Raw genomic sequence first — 15,747 nt, 5'->3', positions numbered from 1 at the left:
GAAGCAGGAAATGGAATATAGAGAAAAGGTGCAGGATTCAAGATGTTTATGAGTAAACATAAATGAGACAGAAGAGAAGGGGAGCGAGAGAGGGAGAGGGAGGTCTGTATGAGGTTGGAAACAACTTTATAAAGTTACCCTGATTTTAAAAGTGTGGTATTGGTATATGGGTGGACAAGGAGAACAATGGAACAGGATAGAAAGTCCAGCTATATATCTAAATATATATGGGAATTTAGTATATGAAAAACATGGCATTTTAAATCAGTGGGGAAAAGACGGATTATTCAATATATTATTCAAACTTGAGAACCACATTGGTTCCCTACTTTATTTTTTACAACAAAATTAATTCACATAGATCAAATATTAAAATACCTAAACATAAAGCCACAGATGTGCTAGAATAGGAGGAATTTAAAAATAATCTTTAAGAGGGGAAGGCTTTTCTAGGTGTGACTCACAATCCAGAAGACACAAAGGATTGTTAAATTTAATTAATTAGATGAAACATTTTAAAATTACATTTTAAAAACATAAACTAAGTCAAAAGAATAACTAGGGGAAAATATTTTGAACCCACATCTCAGATAAAGTACAAAGTTCCATAATATATAATGAACTCTTAGAAATCAATAAGAAAAAGACCAACAGAAAATTGGGAAAGGCAGTATCCACAGGGTAACACGAGGACAGCTGTGGTGAGGAGCTGCAAACAGCTGTGCTCTGACCAGCTGCCCTCAAGCATTTGTTCCTCTGCCCCTTCGGCTCCCAGGGCTGGTGGACTACAACCTAAGGAGACTTCCTTCTCTTAGTGCTGCTTCTCCCAAAGGATGTAAAGGGGACACTTAGCCAGAGGAAAGATCAACAGTGGTTTTGTGATGCCTGAAGCTCATCAGTTTCCTTCTTTCTCATTTACTGCCCTGGAGGGACGTGGGCAAGTGCCTTACCTTTGACCCTTCCCCAGTACACACTACAGAGACAGTGAGGCCTCCAGGAGCACATCAACTTATAGGTTAGAAAACACAGACACCTAAGGATTACAATGACCTCCCAGCATGACTCCTTGGCCTCTCAGACGTCCCAAGCGGAAGGGTGTAGCCGGAGAAGGGCCAGAGCAGGACCCTCCAAAGGGCAGGGCCCAGGGCAGGGGATCCTCTTGCCAGGTCTAAGAAGGCTATGGCTACCTCTCTTGTCCTGGCTACCATCACCTGGGCTATTGTCCGAGCCCCTTCACAGTTCTCTCTCCTCTACGCTCTCCGTCTCTGCTTCTTCTGCTCCTCTACATTCCATTCTCCACAGTGATCTTTCTCAAGACAACAGTACGTCCCGCCTCTGCTTAAAGCACCCCCGCCTGCTCCAGTTGCTTCCCGACTCCTTACTATGGGCCCCATGGCTGTGAGTGATGTGGCCCCGGACCACCTCTCTGACCTCATCTTCTACCCATCTCCCCTCTGCTCACCTCCTCCAGCCCCTCTGCCCTCTTTCTGTTCCTTAGTCACACCACACCTTTTCCCTCCTAAGGGCCCTGGCACTTGCTAGTCCCTCTGCCCAGAATGTGCTGCCCAGATCTTCACACAGCTGGCTCCTTCGTATCACTCGGTCTCAGTTCGAGGGTCGCGTCTTCAGAGGCTTCCCTGATCACCTACGTAAAGCACACCATCGCGGCCATGATGTAGCGCATCGTCCTGCTCCACTTCCTTTACAAACTGTCACTGTCTGAAACTGCCTGAGATTGTCCAGGCACCTACCCACCCCTACAGGGGCCTTGTCTGTTTGGTTCACCAATACATCCCCAGCACCCAGAGTGCCTGGGACTGAGGTGCTCAAAGTCTTGGTGAATGAATGAAGTGAACATACAAATACATAACACATATAATAACAGGCCAGACTTCAGGAGAAGCATGACCATCCCTGGAATCCAAATCTGAGAGAAATTTGTCCCATGCCTGCTCACAGGGAGCTGTGATATAACACAGCAAACAAATGCCTTCAAGAACATTCTTACAGCTAAATCAACACCAAGTTTCATAAAACTATTTCTAATAACATCTTTCAATATATATTGCTATGGCATAATACCTGAGAAGGGTATTTGGTGAGAAAATTTATTAAAAGCAATTGGGTTGGAAGGAAGTTCTATCAAAACAATCCATCTCAGTATGCAGCTTTCTGATAAATTTAATAGTGGTTACTGCTCGGGTGAACATCAGAAACCACCTATACATTTTTAAAAATATTCTTGTGTGGGCCCCACTGTCAGAGATTTAGTAGGTGTGTCTTGGATAGGGCTCAAATATATTTTTAAAAAGCTCTATAGGAGGGGCCTGGCCTGGTTGCATAGTGGTTAAGTTTGCGTGCTCTGACTCAGCAGCCCGGGGTTTGCGGGCTCGAATCCTGGGTGTGAATCTAGCACTGCTCATCAAGCCACTCTGTGGTGGCATCCCACGTAAAATAGAGGAGGCTTGGTACAGACGTTAGCTCATGACAATCTTCCTCACAAAAAAATTTTAAAAAAAGAAAAAAAATGGGGCCAGCCCCACAGCCAAGTGGTTAAGCTTGCACACTCCATTTCTGCAGCCTGGGGTTTGCTGGTTTGGATCCTGGGCATGGACCTAGCATCGCTCAGCAGGTCACGCTGTGGCTGCATCCCACATAGATGAACTAGAATGATTTACAACTATGTACTGTAGGATATACAACTATGTACTGGGGCTTTGGGGAGAGGAAGAAAAAAAAAGCTCCATAGGAGATTCTGATGTGTAACCCCAGGTGGACACCTCTGATCTGGATAATCCTCCATAAATACTACTCACCTCAACTGCAGTGTAAACATTCTATGTTGCCAGTTAGTGCAGATGCCGTAACAGTCAGCTGATCTGAGACCAAGAATGCAATCCCTCTGTGAAGGCGGAGGCCCCTCCAAAGACAAGGTAACTTATAAATAAAGGTATCTGTGGGCAGGACTGAGATTTTCCTCAGAAAAATAATTTTTTAAAAGTTTTTAGACTCTCAGTTATATTAAAAACTAAGTATTGAACTCAAAACTGCAAAAATAAAACTTAAACTTTTAGGTAGACATATGGTGGTATTATCGGTATAGTAACTCTGAGACTGTGTGATTGAGATAAAGCAAATGAGCAGCTGTGTGGCGTGGCATCCTGATCCTAGCACCCTCGGTATCCTTAAGAGTTGGAAATCTTGGTGTGGGACGAGATAAAGATGTATGATAGAAGAAGTTAAGTAAAAACCCTGTAGTCCTAAAGGAGCATGAGGGGGCTTTTTTGGGGCCATGGAAATGCTCTGTATCACACTGTAGTGGTGGCTACACATTTGCCCAAACTCATAATTCATACATTTAAAATAGGTAAACTTATTGTATGTAAATTATATCTCAATAAAGTTGATTAAAACACACACACACTCCTCTGCAGTACTGAATTTCAATGAAAAGTAGGGGTGTGAATTCATGATGAATTTTTTAATTTGGGGGAAATATACACACACATATATTTGCTAGCTCTAAACACAGAAAAGGCCTAGGAACAAAGATCACTTTCCAGCAACGAGCATCCCTACTACCCAGAGTATGGTCTCCAAACAGTGTTTTCCAATAAAAGGAACCAGGGCTCCCTGGAGAAACTCTGAAATACATAACCTCTACATTAGATAGCAAGGAAGCTACTGAAGACTACTAAAGTTGTATCAAAAGGTCTCGAGGCCAACTTGAAGAGGCTCCCACAGGCCAAAGATAGGACAATTTGAGCATCAAAAGAATAACTTTAAAGGGGATGAATCCAGTATTTATCATACCTTTCCCATATCTCTAAGCAAACAGCAGATGAGATGTTTTTCTTTGTAGAAACATTCTAGCTAATGAATGAAGCAGGAAGGCAGAATCAGAATATCACCATTTTGCTACCTCTAAGGAACTGACTGATCTGGGCATTGATCAGTGATTACTAGCATCCCCAAAACAGAAACCACCAGACCTTACTGCCTCCTGATGGGAGAACACAACCCATGAAATAATCTAGCCACCAAAAGTTGAAAATGAAATTGATCAAGCCTCTGGATTCATCTTTCAATCTACAGGAAAGACATAGAGAGGAACAGGTTAAACTACACCGTGGAGAGTTAATAAGCAAAATCCCAACAGAGGAAAATCCCACAATAAATAACCCAACTCCTTAAAAAAAAAAGAGAGAGAGAGAGTGCCTATAGCACCTAAATCTATACGATGAGAAAGATTAAAAGACCTAACAACCAATTTCAATAAATTGGCCTTACTTGGATTCTGATTCAAATGAACAGTACAAAATTTTATGAAATTACTACCCAATTGAAAACTGAATGGATATTTAAGAATTGGTTTTTAAAACTTTTTATTATAAAAATTCTCAAATATATACAAAAACAGAGGCAGTACAATAAACCCCCATGTACTCATCACCAAGTTTCAACAACTCAGCGTCATCCTTGTTTTTCATCTATATTCTTTTTTTTTTTTTTGGTGAGGAAGATTGGCCCTGAGCTAACATCTGTTGCCAATCATCCTCTTTTGCTTGAGGAAGACTGTCCCTGAGCTAACATCTGTGCCAATCTTCCTCTATTTTTGTATGTGGGACGCCGCCACAGCATGGTTTGATGGGTGGTGTATAGGTCCGCACCCAGAATCCAAACCTGCGAACCCTGGGCCATCAAAGCAGAGCACATGAACTTAATGACTACACCACTGGACTGGCCCCCCACCACTTTTTTTTAAACTGGAGTATTTTAAAGCAAGTCTCAGATATATTATTTCACTCAAAATATTTAAGTATGTGTCTCTATCAGATAAGGACTTTTTAAACAGAAAAATAAAGCCATAATACCATTCACACCCAAGGGAATTGTCAATAATTCCTTAATATCTTCTAGTATTAATTTTTTTAGGTATGATAATGGTTAACAAAAGATCCTTAACTGAAATACTTACAAACGAAGTGATAGCTGTGATTTGCTTCAAAAAAGCCTGGAAGGCTGGCGCTGGGTGGGTGAGGCAGGACTGGCCATGGGTTGGTGGTTGTTGGTGCTGGGTGATTGGTACATGAGATTAATTATACTATTTGGTATATGTTTGTGTGTGAAATTCTATACAATAGCAAAAGATAATAACCAGAAAATAAAAACCTACTAAGTCAAGTCAACTAAGACAAGTTAGGCAGCCTTTCAAGATATTTTACACAAATTATCAGTTGGCATTTTTGTCAGGTTGGTAATGATTACAATGAACACAAACATAATCAGCACCTAAAAGCTCAAAGATTTCTTACAAACATATTTATTAGAATTAGACATGAAATACACTAATAATTACATTATACTATCTAACACTTAGCTTGCTTTTCAAAAATCAATTAATGTTCTAATTTTTAAAAGTTTAGTTTTAGGCTAATCTTAGATATTTGACAGTGTACATGTAGCAGACTCCATAAAGACCCCTTCCTTCCTGATAACAAAACCCACTTCAGAGAGGGTAAGACACTACTGTAGCCCCAAGGGATAAAACTGTGTTTGATCCAAATTAATCATGATATTCTTATTCCCTTGCACAGTGATTGGCCTAGGAATGACCATGTAACCCAGTTCTGATGAATGAAACGTAAAGTCTTCTGATGGGGATGTCTGAGAAAGCTTTTACTTTCATAATTAAAAAGAGAAGAGTTGCGTGGGGGGAGGGTGAAAGAGGTAAAGGGGCACATATGTAAGGTGATGGATAAAAACTAGACTTTTGGTGGTGAAAACAGTGCAGTCTACACAGAAAATGAAATATAATAATGTACCTCTGAAATTTACATAATGTTATAAGCCAATATAAACCTCAATGCAATAATTTAAAAAAGAAAAAAAAAGGGAAGAGTCTTGGCTGGCTAACTCTTTTTTTTAAAATTTTTTTATTTTTTAATTGCAGTAACATTGGATTATAACATTATATAGCTTTTGGAGGTACATCGTAATATATTTCGAATTCTGTGTAGATTTTGGCTGGCTAACTCTTATCTCTTTAACTTCCTAACTAGAATGTGGAAGAGAAGGCTAGAAATACAGTGGCCACCTTGTGACCATGAAGCAACAAGATACAAGCCAACACAGTAAAGATGGTGGAACAGAAAGATAGCAAGAGCCTGGGTCCCTAACTATAGAGGAAACAATTATACGAGCTCTGGACAGTCTGCCCATTAGATTCCTTGTTATGAGAAAAACAAACTGCAATTTGCTTAATCCAGTATGGCAGGGTTTTTGTTTCTTGTAACTGAACATATTCCTGATACAATGGAATATATCAAGAAATATAAGTAATAAAAACTGAATCAGAAGAAGCACCACAAATGTCCACTTCATAAGTGCAAAGGGACTAAAAAAAATGTAAGTTAATATAAGACTACCAAATTAGGAAAGAATATTTATTATACAAATATTAAAATCTATACATTCTTAGCTGATGATATATACTTGGTTAAAAAGTCTTTTACTTTGGATATATGCATCATTTCCTTCATTGTGGTGTCTCTACTTCTCAGATGTATTAATCCATTCTCCAAAGTAGCTTCAGTAATTAAAACCGTGAAGAGGATACTCATTTCATCATATCTAAGAAAAAAGTAAACAAAACACATGAGCACAAGTATCAACTGTAAATTCACCACATTACCAGCTTTAATTTCCTTAGAGTTCATGCTACATTCATGAGTCACAAAATTCAAAGGCAGGGCTTAAGGGCTGAACCAAAAAACACCTTTTTCAAGTTTCTTAATTGTATTCAAAGTAAAATTTCAGAAAGTTTCTGACTTATTGTAATAGCTGAAAAGTCATAAAAGAAAATAAAATCTGAGAAATAAACACTGGTGTCTCAGCCCGTCATTTGGGACGATGTCATGGATGAACTTAGCCGCCTCGGCCTGCTGGGACTCGGACACAGTAAACAATATTTTAGACTCGCGTCTTTTGTCATACTACTATAATAAAGATCCAGTGTACGACAGCTTACACCCAAAATCATGCTTAACGTATAACTTAGTATGCTAACGTATACAGTTATCCCTCAGTATCTGCTGAGGGCTGGTTCCAGGAAACCTCCGTGCCCATGGATACCAGAATATGCTGATGCTCCAGTCCCTTACAAAAGTGGAGTGGCATCTGCATATAACCTACGCACACCCTCCCACATACTTTAAAGCATCTCTCGATCACTCATAATACCTAATACATATAAATGCTATTGAATAGTTGTTAAACTGTATTGTTGAGGGGATAAGGACAAGAAAAAAAGTCTGTACGTGTTCACTACAGATACAACCATCATAGGCCTTTTGCTCCATGCTTGGTTGAATCATGGATGTGGAACTGGGCATGTGGAGGGCCAACTGTCGTTTCTAGTTCAGCAATAACTGAGTACCCACACTGGCCTTCTTGCTGCTTACCCAGTCACACTATCTCATTAACGTTTCTTTTCTTTGTAGGACTCCATCGAAATGATCTTATTTATCTATTTACTTGTTTTCATCTATTTTGTCCCACTAGGATATAAGCTTTATAAGAACAGGAAACTTTTCTGTCTTGTTCACTGCTTTATCAAAGTACATATAACACAGCAGGCACTTAATAAATACTTGGATAAAAATCTCCCGGGACAATAAAGCCTTTACCAAATAAAGAATGACTGTAACTCGATAATGTCCACACAACTCCAAGGTTAAGATTTTAGAACCCGAGAGGACTGGGAAGTCCAAGTACCACCCCTTCGTTTTATATATGATGAAACCATTAGTTGCTTTATTGATAGAAACCTACTTTTCCTCTAACATCATCTGAAAGGTGTATTTTAGTTACTAGAGAACCGAGGACCAAAACACAAAGCTTCACAACTTTTCACCCAAAAGATATATATTCAACACAAAAAGCTAAAAGAATAACAAAGTAAACTCAAAGGAGGGAAGAATGAATTACTTTACTAAAAAAGAGAAGTTAGTGAAATAGCAGGGGTAGGATTAGAGACAGGGAGGTCAATTAGGAGATTACTTCACTAATCCAGCCAAGAGATAGTGGTGACCTTAACTTGGGTATTGGCGTGAAGATGGAGAGAGAGGGATCTGAGATACATGTAGGAGGCAGGATGACAAACAGTGAGTGATTGACTGGATGTGAAGAGTAAGGAGACAGAGGAGTCAAGGACAATATCCAGGTTTCAGCCTTGAGCGATCCGGTGAAGGGAGGTGCAGATCACTGAGAAGACTAGTTCTCTGTCCTCTTGGATGGAATTATCTTCCACTCAGCCTCAGAATGAACCACGAGGCCAGCAAGGAAAAGGTACTCCACTCAGATTCCCTCAGTCCTGATTCAACAAATGCACCCAATACACATAATTCCAACTCTCATTAATTGATAAACTCAGGTATATATACTTCATGATGTTAAGTCTTAACGTTGCACATAGTATGCGCTCAAATATACCTGATAAATATCGTTCCCTGCTGTAGCAATTAACTAAGGGCACGTGGTTCTGTAAAATGGGGGGAAAATTAGCAATAATTTTAAATTATATTATATATACATTTAGAAGAGAGTTGTTACTCATAAAGAAACATCATATGATCAAAAACTCTGAATAAAGACAGTTTTTAGTGGCAAAGAAGACAATTCTTACTTTGAATAAAGTTGTTCCAATGAGGACTGCACAGTTTCCAAATAACCAGGCCACACAGAAATTCCACTTTCTAGTAATTCATTAAATAGCCCTTGACAAACCTAGGGAAAAAATACAAAAACTTCAAATACGAAAGAAAAGTAGCCAGAGTGATTACCCTATTTTTGGGGACCATAAATCACCTTTTTCAATCTTTACAATGGACATAAATTCTTTTAATTATGTGATATAATTTATATATTGTATACTTATAAATTATATAATTCCTCTGAAAATGAAGAAATTAAGCACCGCAAAGCTGAATACTAAATACAAATCTTCTGAGAGAAACTTTTATACCAAATATAAGAATTATCATCTAAAACACAAATAAAACCAAACAGATTTTATCAGAGAAAAACAGAAATCTAAAAGGCTGTGTTAACTCTAAACTCATCTGAGAGTTGAGAACTGAGCCCCAGGGTTATACTCCCATCAGGAAGAGAAGGAAGAGCCAGTTCAGGAAACTAAGGGGAAGTAGCCAGAAAAGTATGAGGAATACCAGGAGAGTGGTATTCCTGAAGCCAACTGAAGAAAATGCTTCAAGAAGAGAATGAGTGATTTGATTGATTTGTTTCAGTGGAATGCTGGAGACAAAAGTCTGACTGGAAATACAGAAGTAATAATGAGTAAATGACTTAGTAGACTTTACTGTTTTCTTAAGAAGCAATGGTGAAGCAAAACAAAGCAAAATTGAAAACAGCCTTAACATTTGAGAACTAAAGCTCTACAGGATTTCTTTCATCCCACACTGCTGGCGTAGGATGTTTAGCAGCATCCCTGGCCTCCACTAGATGCCTGTGGCATCCTTCCCCACCTTGTGGCAACCGGAACCGGTCTCCTGACAATACCAAACGCCCTCACGGGGCTTGGGGGTGGGGGTGTGCCTGAGCTAGAGCACTGTTTCTCAAACTTCAGCTAGCATGAGAATCACCTGGAAGGCTTGTCAAAGCACAGATTGCTCAGCCTCACTCCCAGAGTTTCTGATTCAGCAGGTCTGGGGTGGGGACCAAGAATGTGCATTCCTAACAGGTTCCCAAGGAACGACCACAGTGAAGCAAATGGGTGTTAAGGTACTCGATATTTTGGGGATAGATGAGAATATAGATACTAATAAATCTAAGAAATTAATAAGGAAAAATAAATATGAGTTTTAATAAGTTAGTGGTTGCCAGCAGAAAATTGGCTCTTTCTAATGGAAGGTAGAACAGGAGAGAAAAAGCTCCAAGCATGATTAAGCACTGAAAGCATGGGGAAAGGAGAACCCTCACCATGGGTGAGAGGACAGATAGGCACAGCCCGTCTGGAGGGCAATCTAGCTGATATTGTGAAACTAAGGATACAGATTCATTTTAACCAAAAATCCCATCGCTGTGTATTTAATCCACAAAAACTCTAGTATAGCCCAAAAGTTACACGCTTAAGTATTCTCTCTGTCACACTGCTGAGGCAAAAAGTTAAAAACAGAATAAGATACATAACACACTATCTTTTTGGTAAATTAAAGACATTCAAGGCACAAAATACTACTATACTCTTTTAAGTAAACAAAAACAAAAAAAGGCCCACAATTGTAATCACAAAAATCTAGAGGGCAGAATTCTTTGTTCTTCAAGCAAAAAACTGTAGGAACTGGCTACCTACCAGGGTGTTGGGTGGCTTGCCACAACCTGCGGGGGGGGAAGGGGAATGTGGAAATTAAGCCATTATCTTCCTTTCCCTTTCTCTGAGCTATCCTTACCTTCCCAGACATGTGCACAGGAGTCCGGGCAGAAAGCCAAGACTCTCACTCTTTACATCTTTCCAGTGTCCTCACTCAGGTCCTGGATGGGTCTGAGTCACCTAGACAGAAATGACTGCTGGAAAGGAACAAGAACCACCCTCCTGGCTTTTCTCAAGAGTAATTCAACCAGATAGATTAGAAAAATCAAAATAAGATTACAGATCTAGGGGCTGGCCCCGTGGCCGAGTGGTTAAGTTTGTGCGCTCCGCTGCAGGCGGCCCAGTGTTTCATTGGTTCAAATCCTGGGCGCGGACATGGCACTGCTCATCAAACCACGCTGAGGCAGCGTCCCACATGCCACAACTAGAAGGACCCATAACGAAGAATATGCAACTGTGTGCTGGGGGTCTTTGGGGAGAAAAAGGAAAAAATAAAATCTTAAAAAAAAAAAAAGATTACAGATCTAGAGCCTGTGCTTATACCAATAAGGATCAAAAGCATTAAGTTAAAAAGAGAAGGGGGAAAGAAATAATTTACTAGACATCTGTACGAAAATTTTGATTACCAAACTATGCATACTCACTTAAAAAATGCAACCATGACTGGGCATGACGTTAACAGCAAAATCCACCGAACTGTATTCAGCTTCTTTAATACACTATACTTCAAATTATCTATAACTAACCATAGTATTTATCCACCGTTCCTTATTTAATTAAAAATTTTTAAAAAGCAGATGAATCAAAATAAAACTTTAAGTGGCAAGCTACTCATTTACTTGGAATAATGGTTATAATTAAAATCATGACATTAAACTCATTTAACCCACCTGTCTTAATTCCACTGTTGGGCCTCTTCCCACATCCAAAGCAACCTTAATAGGGGCTAAACAGGGGTGAAGTTTAAGTACCTAAGACAATTTAAAGAGAGGGGAAAAAGGACAGCACATCTTGTTTAAATATAATACAAGCACAAACAAACATGGAGCTTCATAAAGTTAAAACTTTCTGTGTGAAAATGGAAGCCAGCTGAGGCCACAAAAAAATCATGTAATGATGTATCCAGCTGCTTACGGATTTCTCCACTTAGATGTTCTGCAGAAGTAAGTTCACTTGATACTCTGCCGTTTTCTGACAACTCCATTTTCCCTCAAACTGTCCCCTTCCGGCATCGCTGCCTTCCCTGCCCAGCCTGGGCCATGTGGCTTATCATTTGGACCTTCTCTCGCCCAAACCCACCACTCTTCTCATTCAGTCATCCATTTAACAAACATCTGAATGGCTCATTGGTGCCAGAAACAGCTGTAGGTGCTGGGGACAAAAATCTCTGTCCCTCACGATGGAGAGAAACAGCTAATAAACAAAATAAATAATAGTGCTAAAAAAGGGGGAGACGATAGCAACTGCTGGCCAAGAGGTGAGGTAGGGGAGGGCTGTTTGCAATTTTAAATAAGGTGGTAAGAGAAAGTGTCTTCTCTGAGGTGACATTTGAGCAAAGACTTGAAAGGTGGTTGGGGAACAAGACCTGTGGATACTGGAGGAAGAGCACTCCAGGCAAAGGGAGAACAAATGACAAGACTCTGAGCTGGGAGCACGCCTGGCACGACCTAGAAACAACAAGGAGGTCCGTGCTGTTAGGGCAGCTTGAGTGAGGTAGAGAGCAGCAGGTCAAAAAGGAAAAGGTTCTGTACATTTTAGGGGCTTTGGCTTTTCCTTTGAGTGAGAAGAGGAACTTCCTGGAGTGTTTCAAGCAGAGGCACAAAGTAACATGTATCTTTTAAAAGAGCCACTCAGCAGGGGGATAAGAGGATGATGGTGGCTTAGACCAGAGTGGAAGCAGTGGAGGTGGTAAAAGATGGTCAGATTCAGGATATGTTTTGAAGGCAGAGCCAAACAGGTTTTGCTGATTGTTTGAATGTGGGGTCTAAGAGAAAGAAAGAAAGGATCCCCCTTGTTTGCTTGCTATATACATCCTATAAATCCCAACCCCCAGAACAATTCTATAATCTAACTTTCTCTACGGCCATATCAGGCTCCATGAACACTGCCTAATAAATCACTTAACAATGCAGAGTGTCGCTGAAAGCTCACAGTTGCCAATCCCAGTTGAGCACCCAACATGTTAAAACTTTTGATGTAGGCAGCTCCCTTTCACATTCAAGAGGAATCTGACTCTTCTAAACTCTTGCAACTTAAAACCCTACTCCTCCACATTTTAAGCTAATAATCTTGCCTCCTAATTCCCTAGGAAAATAGAGTATGAGTAAAACTTAACCAGCCCCAGTAGCCTATTTATCTCTTTCTTCCCTACTGTTTCAAATAATTCCCTTTCAAGACCAGTCCCTCCAACTTGTATTCTTGATCCTGTCTTGATTCCCTCCTGTTTCCTCCAAAATCTTGCTCTATTAGTCATTTATCTTCTCTCCCATAACTTCAATCCTTCGTCTCTCTTGATTTTGAGCCTATAAAAATGCTCAAGCTGCATGTCCTAAAGCCTTTCCATTGACTCAGGCCCCTATCTAGTCCCTGTGATTCAGTGATCAGCCACTTGGGGGCAGACCAGAAGCAGACAAGACTTGCTGATCTGTCTGTCTTAACTCCTACTTAACATTCAGCTTCTGATACAGATGGAAGCCATCAATGAAAAGCCTCAGGGGCTAAGAACCAGAGACAGCTGTCTGGCTGCCCATGATCAAACAGAAATGCCTTTGGGATTACCCAATAGGGATGCCTGGTTCGTTGTGTGAGAATCCACTTCTTATTCCTGTGGCCAGATTCTAGAAAAACTGAAAAATACCTAAATGACTTGCACTAAAATAAGTTTATTATTCAGAGTTTATGTTATAAAACAAGCACACTAGTACAAAAAAAAGGGGGATAAAAACATATTTAAGTTTCCCAAGTCTATCTCTGAAATATCAAAAGCACCTTTCTATGAAGATTTTTCTTTCTTGTAAAGGAGTTCTCTGTTAGCTGGAAAGAATCGTAGAGGTAAGCCAACATGCCTCGGTCTAGATCTCCATTTATAGATAAAACAGAAGGAACCACGCTTTTTCGTCCATCTCGGCCCTTCACAGAAAAGCAAAGCAAAAATAAAGTATCATTTAGCAGAACTCTCTCTTAAAATTACATATTTTAGACTTGTAGAATCAGAATACAAACTGATCAATAAATCTAGAATGAATGATAAAATTAATTTAACAAATCACCACTGATTTGGGCAAGAATCATCAATGGATGCTGCAACCAGTAGGTCAAAATTTGGTGAGAAACAGGTTATTTATATAAAGCATCTATCCATAAAAGACTTACTCATTAGAAAATACTTATCAATTTTACATTGGAGAAACCTGGTGGAAACCTTAGCCAAGTGGTAAAAGTTAACATCACCAAAAACAAATTGTTGTCATTGCCTCCTGATATGATGCACCGAGAAGCGGGCAGTACCATTTCTGTAGCATTCCTAACAAAAATACATGGGGAAAAATGAGAGAAACTCAAACCAAGAGACATTCTACAAAGTAACTGGCCCGTACTCTTAAAAAATGTCAAGATCAAGAAAGATAGAAAAGATAAAGGGAATTATTCATTTGAAAGAGACTAAGGATACATAAGGACATGAAATACATGACCCCAGGTTGGATCCTGGACCCACAGAGGGCATATTGGGATAACTGCTTACATTTGAAGGGTTCTGTGGATTGGCTGGTAGTAGTAGATTACTGTTATTTTCCTGATTTTGATGGTTGCATTGTGGTTATGTAGGTGAGTGTCCTTGCACTTGAGAAATACATACTGAAGGAGTAACAGGTCATGGGGCACCATGTCTGCAGCTTATTCTCAAATAGTTCAGAAATAATCACAGTTAGAGAATCTGGGTAAAGGATACATAGGAGCTCAAGGTAAAACATACGTATAATTGAGACCCATTTCCAGGATACATGTGCAAAAGTTCATGATCTCCTAAATTCCACAGGGTTTCTATTGGCTCCTTTCCCCAGGGAAAATTGTAATAAAGTTTGTTTCCTTTTCGTCCCTCTTCATCCTGACAATCGCTGCTGCTGAAGTTAGATGGACTCATGGCAAACTGGAAAAGAAAGTTTAAGTTTGTCTTACTAACTTATTAAAATAAATGTTAAAAAGTTGCCTGAGACTTTTTATCCAGCAACTGAACAAAACTGATCACGTCTCAAATAAAAATTAAGTGTAATTAAATATGAGGGAATGTACTGCTAAAAATGCTGTTTTTTAGTCTGAAAGAACTACAGAGAACAACTGTTGATGCTATCTAGCCTTTCTGTGGTCAATTAGTAAGAGGTGAAGGGAACCATGAACTAAGTGGGATAAAGAAGAAAGCATCATATACTCACCATTCTTATCCTTCTGTGAAGAGCTTAATTATTTGTGATTATTCCATTTAGTTTAGGTGGGTGGGTGGGGATTTTAAGAGTTGGAGAAAAATAAGACAAGGGTGAGACAAAAAATGCTTTCTTCAACTCTTTTCTCTTCAGCATATACTAAAACTTGATTGGAAATTACAGAACTATTTTCACTAACATGAAGAGTTCATGGAGGTAGGAAGCAAAAGTTAGAGCCGTGACAGTGGGCAAGAGTCAAAGTCAGTACCAGTCAGGAATGCCAGGTGAGGGACTTGAACTTGATCTCGAATGTAAAGGCTTATGAACAAAAGCTTCTGAGCAAAAGAGAGACAGCAATGAATGTCTTAACCAAAGTAACTTTGTTATATGGAAAAACAAAAATCACTGCAGAGAGATTATTTGTATTTGTTGATTTATTATAGCTGTCTTATAAATATAACATAGCTACATCAAATAAAATTTCATTTATTATAGAGAAGTATTACCTCTGACAAACTAAGACAATTTACTTATTAAAAATTAAATTAGGGGGGCCGGCCCCGTGGCCGAGTGGTTAAATTCACGTGCTCTGCTTCAATGGCCCAGGGTTTCGTCAGTTCGGATCCTGGGCAGGGACATGGCACCACTCATCAGGCCATGCTGAGGCGGCATCCCACATGCCACAACTAGAAAGACCCACAACCAAAAAAATACAACTATGTACCAGGGGACTTTGGGGAGAAAAAGGAAAAAGAAAATCTTAAAAAAAAAAAAAAAAGATTAAATTAGGATAATTATTGTAGTACCTTTCTCCACCATAGGAGTCGATGACGTAGCCAGAAATCAAGCCATTGGCTTGCAGTTCTTGCTGAAGTGAACCATACTAGTGAAGCTTCAGTCTTCTCACCAATTCTTTGGATACCAGAAATATCAGATAATTAC

General features: G+C 39.6%; 1 protein-coding gene across 3 annotated transcripts in view; it reads right to left on the bottom strand.

Annotated features, from left to right (window-relative positions):
* Nucleotides 1-15,747, bottom strand: part of POLG2 (DNA polymerase gamma 2, accessory subunit) — a 32,545-nt gene that overhangs the window by 10,642 nt on the left and 6,156 nt on the right. Inside the window, exons 3-10 of one of the 3 annotated variants that reach the window (XM_070561604.1) lie at nucleotides 15,612-15,717; nucleotides 14,361-14,534; nucleotides 13,376-13,516; nucleotides 11,278-11,358; nucleotides 8,687-8,787; nucleotides 6,516-6,633; nucleotides 4,979-5,074; nucleotides 2,817-2,920 (exon numbers count right to left, since the gene is read on the bottom strand). In XM_070561604.1, coding sequence (XP_070417705.1) covers nucleotides 2,817-2,920; nucleotides 4,979-5,074; nucleotides 6,516-6,633; nucleotides 8,687-8,787; nucleotides 11,278-11,358; nucleotides 13,376-13,516; nucleotides 14,361-14,534; nucleotides 15,612-15,717 — 921 coding nt within the window. Of the gene's footprint in view, nucleotides 1-295; nucleotides 4,090-4,978; nucleotides 5,075-5,307; nucleotides 6,634-8,686; nucleotides 8,788-11,277; nucleotides 11,359-13,375; nucleotides 13,517-14,360; nucleotides 14,535-15,611; nucleotides 15,718-15,747 lie in introns of those variants that run through there. The other 2 variants (XM_008518281.2, XM_008518283.2) reach the window with 2 other exon arrangements.

The sequence above is a fragment of the Equus przewalskii genome, chromosome 10 (assembly GCF_037783145.1).
Source record: "Equus przewalskii isolate Varuska chromosome 10, EquPr2, whole genome shotgun sequence".
In the NCBI taxonomy this organism is placed as follows: Eukaryota; Metazoa; Chordata; class Mammalia; order Perissodactyla; family Equidae; genus Equus; species Equus przewalskii.
The sequence above is the reverse complement of the archived record's forward strand: the minus strand, read 5'-3'. Positions and strand labels throughout refer to the sequence as shown.